We start from the raw sequence: 9,681 nt of genomic DNA on the forward strand, positions 1-9,681 counted from the left end.
ATAGATAAGACAGAAAGGGTTAATAAATGTCAGGATTGAGGAAAAACCCCTTCACCCCACTGTCTCCTCTTTCATGATATGGCAATACGAGTTCCTACCTCCCCTGTGGAGGGGCTTTGGGCCACGGCACTCAAAAAATAAATTTCTTACAAGTTTTCCAGTTAGCCAGACTTGTATGAAGGGCTCTCCTTCTGCATGAAACAAGGGCACTGTGGTACCAGGGCTCTTTGATTCCAGCTGTCCTGCCTTCCCTGCAGCTCTGCCACCAGTGTGCTCCCCGGGCTGCTCAGCCAACGCTGTCTGCACAGAGAACAACACGTGCCAGTGCAAGCCCTTGTACAACGGGGACGGGATCACGTGCACAGGTGAGCTCCCATCCCTGCTCGTGGCCAGAAGGCAGGTTCTTCCCTCTTGCACACACACAGGAACACAGTTACTGCCCACCACGAAATGTTGCCTGCCCAACCTAAAAACTTCCACTGAGCCAGTGGGACAGATTCAGGATATATGGAATTCAGGTTTTTCTAAATCAGAAGGCTGACTTCTCCAGACTTTACCAAGGAGGACCTTGGGCAACAAGTGCACATCAGTCAAGCTTTGAAGACATCAGGGTTTTAAGCTGGGTTTCCCTCAGAGGATTTACAATGGGACACAAAGATGTCAAAGCGGTTTTCCAACAAAAATGTTTCTATGATTATTTTTATGACTGAAGGCAAGGCAACTCCCTGGTGACACTGCTAGAGAAAGACTTGCCCTTTCTCAGCCATGTGTCTTACATCTTTTAAAGTCAACCTGGACAGAAATCTGAGGGTTGGTATCATGAATCAAGAACATCCTGACAAGGCCTTCAGAGCCCTAAGGGACAGACTCACAGAAATTCAGTAATGCCTCAGGAAATGGAAACAGCTTCTTTTTTTTCCCCCAAACACAAGTAGTCTAGTATTTTCAGTGTGAAAGGGCTGGCAATGGTTTATCTTTATGAAGAACATCCTCTTTAAAAGCAGACTTTACTCACTTGTTTGTTTGGTTTTTTTCCCCTGCAGCTGCAGAACTTTGCAAACAAAACAATGGTGGGTGCCACAAGGCGGCTGTATGCACACAGCATGGGGTGAAAGTCTTCTGTAGCTGCCAGAAGGGATACAAGGGAGATGGGTTTACCTGCCTTCCAATAAACCCTTGTGCTGATGGCTTCAACGGAGGGTGCCATGAGCATGCCATCTGCATCGTCATAGGACCTGTAAGTTGAATTATTTCAGTCCTCAGCAGGGAAGTCTGAGGTGTTTCTCCCTGGTGCCAGCATAAGTCTCCTCTGGCTGGATCACACTCTGTATCCCTCTAAATCCCTGTTTTCCAAAACAAGCTTCACTTAGTTTCCAACCTGCTTTCCACTTCAGTTGAAGGCTGAGAAACAGTTTGACATCTTTGCTCTGGGGAATGGGGTGACACAGAAGCTGGGATGTTTTGCATACGTAGTCTTTCTGTCCCAGTCTTAGCTCTCCCTAAATGTCTATCCTTATTTGCAACAGGAATCAGTTGGATCAAAATTAAATACATTTTGGAAGCTATACAAAGGGGCAGCTGGGACAATAGTGTCACTTGTTGATTGCTTGAACTCAACTTAAAAAGTTCTGCGGCCACATGATGCAAATTCCATGATCCACATAGTCAGTGTGGTTGGGGAAAACCTTGTGCAGGTGACTTGATCCAGCATTTGTCTGGTGCTTGCAGGATCGTTTCTCCATTCCATTTTGGTGTCTTGTCTAAGCTGCCTTCCAGGAGTGATCTAGAAAAGCCTTGCTGATAATCCATTCCAGCTGTCAATCATTGCAATCCCTGGATGTCACCTATTCCCACTTGGTTTACAGTTCTCATTTATTACTAGCAGTGGGCTGTTAAATTCCATGCCTGCTTCCATGCCCAGTCATTTAAATATCATTTTGATATGTTTGCCATCCATTTTTTTGTGAATTACATGTCATATAACCCTCCAATGCATGTTATTGACATTGTGGATGAAATTATGCTTTGGTGTTAATTCAGCAAAGCACCCAGGTACATGTGTATTTGTTTGGCTCAGTTGTCAGCAGCAACTTTTCTTTTTGTCCATTCCTGCTTATACCAAGTGAAATTTCCCCAACAGCTCAGAGCGTTGCCCGAAACACCGGTTTCATGTCAGCTAAGTGCTTGTCCTGGCCTTTTTCCTTCTCCCCCTGAGCAGGACAGACGGAAGTGTGAATGCAAGAACAACTTCATTGGGGACGGGCTGAACTGCTCCGTGATGCAGCTGCCCCTGGACCGCTGCCTGCAGGACAACGGGCAGTGCCACCCCGACGCCGACTGTGCCGACCTGCACTTCCAAGGTGAGGAGGGCACACCCTGCACACCGCTGTGCCATGAGGCCACTGACCTCAGGGCAGTGACCAGGAGCCGGGAGCTGCCTCGGGCCTCTACCTCCAGCCCCGCGGAACAATGAGATTACAGCTGGAACGTGAATTTATGCTCCTGTAGGTTCATGAAGCAATGTGTGAGGGCAGTCCAGCTCTCACTGTTACCCCTGAGGAAGCAATCTGCTCTAACTGCATTTCACAAAACCCGCGGGTATTTGTACTGTGCTGCTGACTCTGCTCCATAATGTGGAAAACCCCTTCAGGAAGAGCTGGTCCTTGTCTCCCTTTGCAGACACCACGGTCGGGGTGTTCCACCTGCGGTCCCCCGTGGGGCAGTACAGAATGACTTACGAGCAGGCCAGGGAGGCCTGTGCCAATGAGTCGGCCACCATCGCTACCTACACCCAGCTGCTGTATGCACAGAAGGTGAGGAGGCCTCTCGGAGGGACGAGACCCCCAAATAGGACAGAGACACGATGTAAATGGAGAGGGAGGAGCAAGGGGGCTGCTCTGTGCTGATAAACATCATTTTCTCTCCTTTCCTTCGCCCATGTCCCAGGGAACGTTTGGCTGGGAGCAGATTCAGGCTCTTTATTGGTTTCACACCTATTCACACAGCACTGAAAGCACTTGCCAAGTTCTTGTTTCCAGTGATGCTGGGGTGAGAGGTAGAGTTAGACTTTCAGAGTGTTTTCAAGGGGATTTTGATTATTAACACTTCTTAAAGAAATGTGCACTTCAGAATTATGCTTAATTTATTTCTTTACAGTAAGTCTCCAGGAACCTTTTTCTCAAATGCTGTTAACAGACCCATTTCCATATTGCCTCCCTTGAGCATGTTATAGACAACCCATGGCTGATGTCAGTGTGATGAGCAGCTCAGCTTGGGTTTGCAGAACTTGTTTTAGAAGAGTGGGCCAAGACTGACTGTCCCTTTCTGGCTCCTTCCAGCTACTGAAGGAAGAAAGACACTCACTCTTTAGAGACACTTTTAGCAAAATGCTAGGCTGACTGGTGCTGGCAGGGCAGGTGCTGCCTGAGTGCCCCATGGGGTCTGTTCATTCCATGTGCCGTTCCCCAGCCCCACCACTCCCCTGAGTTTTTCCCTTCTGGCTGTGCTGACCACAGGCAAGGTACCACCTGTGCTCTGCTGGCTGGCTAGATGGTGAAAGAGTGGGCTACCCCACCGGCTTCTCCTCCCCAAACTGCGGCTCCGGATATGTCGGCATTGTGGACTACGGGAGAAGAGTCAATCTGAGCGAAACCTGGGATGTTTTCTGCTACAGGGAGAAAGGTAAGAGGGTCTTTTGTCTCATCCCACTGTGCAAATGAGAGCAGCAGCCCAGATTTTGGTTCCTTCCATCAGTCACAGGCTGCTAGATAATACCACAAGAGACTCTGCCTCTTTTTTAACTTTAAAAAAAAAAAAATCCTAACCTGTTGGGTAGTTTTTCAGGCACAGGGCAGCCTAAAGCTTTCTTGGAAAGGGTGTTTTCCCATACAACTCTCCCTGTTTGTACCTTTCAGAGGTGAACTGCACCTGCAAGCCAGGCTACGTGGGGGACGGCATCTCCTGTAGTGGGAACTTGCTACAAGTGCTGATGTCCTTCCCAACGCTGACAAACTTCCTCTCGGTAGGAACAAAGGCTGGGGCAGGAGTGGAGCAAAGCAGGCCCTGAGTGTTGTATCCAGGCCAGGAAACACAGGCAATAGCAACACACCAGCGAAGCAAGGCTGAGTGGTCTATATCTGCACCTATCTGGTCTAAATCCAAACCAGAGCTTAGTTACTACCTTTTTAATTATTTCCTCCAAAGAAGTTTCAGGGCTCTAAAATTCAGTTGGAATTAAAAGCCTGGTACAGCTTTAGCTTAAAGGAGGAGACTCTCTGCACTACTTTTTAAGCATCGCAAGGAGCGCTGTGCTTTGGAATTTCATTGAATTGCTACTGGGAAAAGACAAAGTGTTAAGAGTTCTTGTCACTACTCAGAAAGGCACTTATATGTATCAGCAGCCTCAAAGACCACGGAGGCCCAATGTCTGCTAATCAGTTTAATATGTACTCATCAAATTAGCAGCTGGAGCTGCGTTTTGAATACAAACTTCCTTTGGAAGTCACTCTGGAGCTGCTTCATGGCTAATAACAGAGAGTTCCTTTGCTGTTGTTTATACAGTGTCATCTTTTCCGCTCTCCAGACGGGAGTGCACAATTGCTCTCTGTAAAGCTGGATCTTGTTTCTGCCTAGGACATCATGGCTTACTCCAACACCTCTAAGAAGGGGAGAGAGTTCCTGCGGTATCTCACAGACCTGTCAGTGCACGCCACCCTCTTTGCTCCAAACGATAGTGGGTTAAAGGAAAATGAGGTCAGGGGTCTTTTCTTTTTTTCCTTCCCTCTCCTAATAACACTTCTTAAACAGCTATTATGGGTTTCTACATCCCATTGAAATTTAAGCTTAGAAAAATAATCTTGGTATGATGTGACTTCTGCTTAACCTCATATAATTTAAACTGTGCTCACAAAAGATATTAATTCATTGTTTCCATTTCCCTTCCATGGTTAGGGGTGCAAGGTTATTGAGTGTTCAAGTCACTACAGAGACTTTTCCATCAGGGATTTTAGTAACCCTGTTATGAAGGAGTCTGCCTGAGATGAAGTCTGTTCTGGCTCATTAGCATGGAGCACAGTTATTTGAAGAAAGCAGCACACAGCTTTGGTATTTCCCAAAAATGCATTAAAGGCATCCATTCCTAACTTCATTTCTATGCTTATCCCCTTCCTTTCCTTCCTTTCCTTCCTTTCCTTCCGCACTTCCTTCCAACACTGTCTCAAACAATTCACAAGGTTTTATGCATCTTCTTTGGAATATCTCTGAGTCTCATCACTTCAGGTCATCCTACAGGTAATGGTAAAATCCATTGTCCTGCTGGTAATAAGGTTCTGCCTGCTGCAGGCAGCCATCAGAGGCCAGGAGGGACAGAATGTCCCACTGTTCCCTGCACATTCCCCAATAACCTCTAACAATGCTGCGCTTGCTGCAGAGGGAGAAAAAATGTCACAGGCACACAGCTTACTATTAAAGCAAAAGGATTAATGAGTTCATTAATACTCCTTGTATTTTGCCCTCATCTGCAGACACTTTCTGGGAGAGACATTGAGTATCATTTATCTAATGCCAAAATAATGTTTTATGAGGACTTGACCAATGGAACCACCCTTCTAACTCGTCTAGGGAAAAAAATCCTCATTACAAACACCAGGGGCCAGGAACATCAAGTTCCCACTGCTGATCAGGTACCTCTGTAATAAAATTTTCCATCTTAATGCTTTTCCTCCTCCTATGCTATACCCTGTAATCAAGGGACACACTGATCTGGAGGGCATTTTGATAAGATTTTGATGAGGTTGGAGTGGGCAGCTATGAGAGACTGAGTTCAGAAGGCTCTTTCCTATCCAGAGACTGTAGGATAGCAGCTGGCAAACTGCAAATTTACAAGCTTGCAAATGGACATCTCTTACCTGCAAAACTTAAAGGGAGCTCTTGAAGTGGCTTTCAGTAGAAAAATGGGGATATGGGCTTCATTTAACTCTTCTCTCAGCTTGGTAGGATTATGGGGGTAGCTGTGTGATAGGTGAAAAGATGAAAGCAGCAGCTAATCATTTAAAAAAGATGTTTGCACTTGTAAAGTTTCTTGTTAACTTTCTGGGAGAGGCAGAAGACACCAACAGAGCCTTGCTCACAGCAAGCAAACTCCAGCCACAAACTCGAGTGGAAGTGCCAAGTGGCATCTTCCACAGTGAAAGTGGCTGCCTGGCACTCAGGAATGACTGCACTTCTAGGCAGAGCTTGGCAACTTCACAAATATCACAAAAGCCTTCAGTTAGAGAGAAAAAAAAGGACACAGCAACATGAAGGCAACAGGCAGGTAATGATGATGGCTATTTCATGCACAGAAGAACCATGACCAGCCAGGGGTTATCCCCTGCTGATGTCCAGGAAGGCAGCAGTGTAACTTTCCATGTTTTTTTTCCATGTTTTTTCTCTTTGGGTGTCAGCAACTGAGGTGGGAAAACCATCTTAATGCAAATCTCAGTACCAAATGGAGAAGGGTCAAAGCTCAGCTCTCATTCCTTCTTTTCCTGGGCAGAGCGAGATCCGATATGTGGACAGAAGTGCTATTGTTGAGTGGGATATAATTGCTTCCAACGGGATAATCCACATAATTTCAGAGCCTTTAAAGGCTCCATCAGAACCTGTAAGTACAACAATTCAGGTTTTGGGGTGGTGAGAGGTAACTGTATTTTATTTTACCCTAAACCAATTGCTGACACTCGTATATTCCCAGTATGCCTGACATATATGCAGCTTTCAGCTTAAAAGGTTACTTTCAAAGAGAATTAGAAGTTGAAAACAAGGTACCAGTGACACCAAAAATTTGTCTGAACAACTTCTTCCCACAGTTATAATTTTTTTTCTTTATATAAAATAATGGAAGTCATGTATGTAATTGAGAATTTCAAATGCTCCAGCTGCTAAGGCACCTCATTTACTCTTGCCTTGGCATTCATTCCTATCCAAAACAACAAGGTGTTTTGAAAATAGGTATCTTTTGCCTGCATGAACTCCTGCAAAACTCCCAATTATCCAGCTGTCTCGTTGGTCCCCAAGGTTTAGTGATGGACTTGGCAGTGCTGGGTGAACAGTTGGACTCTATCATCTATTTCAACATAAACAGTTCTGTGATCATGTCAAAAGGCCACATTTAAGTGTCTCTAGGAAACACCTACCAGGAAACCCAAGCACAAGAACAGCTCAGGACCAGACCATATCTCAAAGGGACACTGCCTGTGCTTGAGTGCTGTAAGCTGACCAGCGCCCACCCATAACTCATCCTCTCCCTTGCTTCCAGGCTCCTCTCCATGCCACTACTGGGACAGGAATATTCTTTGGCATCTGTCTAGTTACTGGAATTGTGGCTCTCATTGGGTATTCTTACCTCAGGTTTAGGAAGAAAAACATAGGCTTCCAGCACTTCAAGGTAGGTGGGAACACGAAGCTGGGGGGGAGCAACTGCACTTCTCAAATTCACAGCTTTCAGTTTCTCCATACATTTAGTTAAGCTAGAAACATTCCTGATCACTTCACACTTGAGCTGTTCAGACTGACAGAGAAAGTGGAGAAGGCTCACAAGCTTTGCTTGGGCATGAGCTTACATTTGCCTCCAGACCTCTCCACCCAAGTGTCTGCTCACACAGACACTTCCAACACTGAGGACTGGCCCAAAGCTGATTTAACTACACCACAGCAGTGCAGAAGTCCTTGTCTCCCCAGAAAGCTCACCCTTAGGGAATCAAAGAATCACAGCCACTGAAAGGATACCTGTTCTCCTCCTCCATTACTATTAATTTTGATGTTCTGGAGGTTGAAATATTTCATAAGAAAAAGGCCAGATCCAACAGACAAACAAATTGAAATGCCTGTAGGATTGAAAAGGGCAGGTGTTTATACTGATGCACTTTCATGCTTGATTTCTCTTTACTAATTTTGCTAGCAACACATAGATGCAAAACACGTCAGCAACAGCTGAGCTAGAGACATGAGGGATGAGGAAAAAAAATGTTACAAAATACACAAGAAATACACAAGAACAAACCAGAAAGTCTACCTAGGTGAACAGAAATCCCTTCCTGCTTTAGTCTCTGCATGTAATGAGAATCATCTTGTAGAAAGAAAAGCCAGTAGCCAAGAGCCAGAGAAAACACTTCTATTTTTAAATAATTTCAATGAGAGCCCTCAGAACTAACTAGGTACTTTTTACCCCAACCATCATTTCAGGGCCACACCTCCTCTCCCATTCTTTGCTGAGGCTTAAAAATAAGAAGGGAGTGGAAAAGAGATACCAGTGTTAAGTCACCTGAGATAAAACAACAACCAAAGTCACAGTCCATGCCCAGAGACAGATTTAGATAATAAAGCCAGTTGAATCACAACACTGCACCAGCTGGTAGGGAAGCTCAAGTGTCCCATTTAATGCGCTATGGGAAGAGGATGAAATTTAAACAAGTTTGTGTGCTTTCATGTAGTCAAAAGATGACACTGACACAACGCCACTGGACAAGTCACAGCCTTCAAATATCACCAACCCCTCATATGAAAGTTCTTCAACACTGACTTCACCAGAACCTACTTACGATCTTTTCTCAGTAAGTGTTCCTCTTGATTTGAGACTACTGATATATAATGGTAAGAGGGAATGACTTTATGATATAAAGAAAAGTGTCTAGTTGGAAAAGAAAAATTAATTCAAGAAGCCAGCATTTGAGTTCCTGGCTCTCCTGCCTTCCCCCCTGCTTGAAATCTTAGGTTGTCTCACGTGTAGTAAAATTGAATCTGTGGTCAACAGCTGCATTTCAAGGACATCTTCAAAGACAGCTGAATTAAACTGGACTTCAAATGCCACTGAATGACAGTGACACGCCTATACAAGCTTTAAAAGCCTTCTAATTTTGTCTTTATCTCTCCTTGCTACAAATGCAGCTGAGAGCCACACTAGCACTCCAAAGAATCTGAAACACAGCAGAGAGGCAGCTGGGAATCCAGGGAAGGAAAGATTGCACCCTCATGTACATGCAAAGTCTAAAACCAAAATGTACCAATTTCCATCCAGTAAAAGAGGGCTTGTTTGGTGCAAAAATGTCAGGCACCAACTCTGCCATCTGTACGGACAAATTTGTCAAAAAGTTACATTTGTTTCTTAATGCAATGTTCAAGTCTGATTTTCTTTTTATTCTATTTTCTAGGATTCAGATGACCAACAACTTGTGATGAGTGGCCCTCATGACTAGAATTAAAAACTGAATTTGGCATTAGTTATCTAATAAACACATTTTTATTTACACTTACCCTGAAAAAAAAGGGTACCTACATTACAGGGAATAAAATCTTGTTACAGATTATAAACCAAAAGAGCACAGCTTTGTTTAAGATGTCTTCTACACAGATACCAACTTCAGAAGTGTTGGCTGAATCTGAGCAGTACCCACTATGAGTGCTAAAAGCAAAATTAAGTCTCAACTAAACTACCCAGAAGCAAACACCCCTCTGGGGAAAGCAGCTGATTTTCACTCACCTGCTATTTAACTTTTTATTTTACTTCATAGACTTTAAAATGGCCACAAGCACACAGGCTGCTAACTTGGCAAATATCCTAAATTTTCTAGTACTCCAGGCCTGTGCTTTCATTTTGGCTCAGTTACAATTAGAACAGGCAAGTGTGAAACAGAACATGTGGTA

General features: G+C 44.5%; 1 protein-coding gene across 4 annotated transcripts in view; it reads left to right on the forward strand.

Moving 5' to 3' along the window:
- Positions 1-9,348, forward strand: part of STAB2 (stabilin 2) — a 72,749-nt gene extending 63,401 nt beyond the window's left edge. The window contains exons 56-67 of one of the 4 annotated variants that reach the window (XM_014256836.2): positions 258-365; positions 1,044-1,237; positions 2,219-2,360; positions 2,680-2,813; positions 3,516-3,681; positions 3,915-4,021; positions 4,633-4,752; positions 5,523-5,681; positions 6,536-6,643; positions 7,298-7,426; positions 8,472-8,591; positions 9,189-9,348. In XM_014256836.2, coding sequence (XP_014112311.2) covers positions 258-365; positions 1,044-1,237; positions 2,219-2,360; positions 2,680-2,813; positions 3,516-3,681; positions 3,915-4,021; positions 4,633-4,752; positions 5,523-5,681; positions 6,536-6,643; positions 7,298-7,426; positions 8,472-8,591; positions 9,189-9,233 — 1,532 coding nt within the window. In that variant the 3' untranslated portion in view covers positions 9,234-9,348. Of the gene's footprint in view, positions 1-257; positions 366-1,043; positions 1,238-2,218; positions 2,361-2,679; positions 2,814-3,515; positions 3,682-3,914; positions 4,022-4,632; positions 4,753-5,522; positions 5,682-6,535; positions 6,698-7,297; positions 7,427-8,471; positions 8,592-9,188 lie in introns of those variants that run through there. The other 3 variants (XR_015772506.1, XM_088055338.1, XM_088055339.1) reach the window with 3 other exon arrangements.
- Positions 9,349-9,681: the final 333 nt, after the last annotated feature.

This window comes from Pseudopodoces humilis, chromosome 5 (genome assembly GCF_049639895.1).
Source record: "Pseudopodoces humilis isolate 2021_Gansu_Grassland_sample_001 chromosome 5, ASM4963989v1, whole genome shotgun sequence".
Classification (NCBI taxonomy): Eukaryota; Metazoa; Chordata; class Aves; order Passeriformes; family Paridae; genus Pseudopodoces; species Pseudopodoces humilis.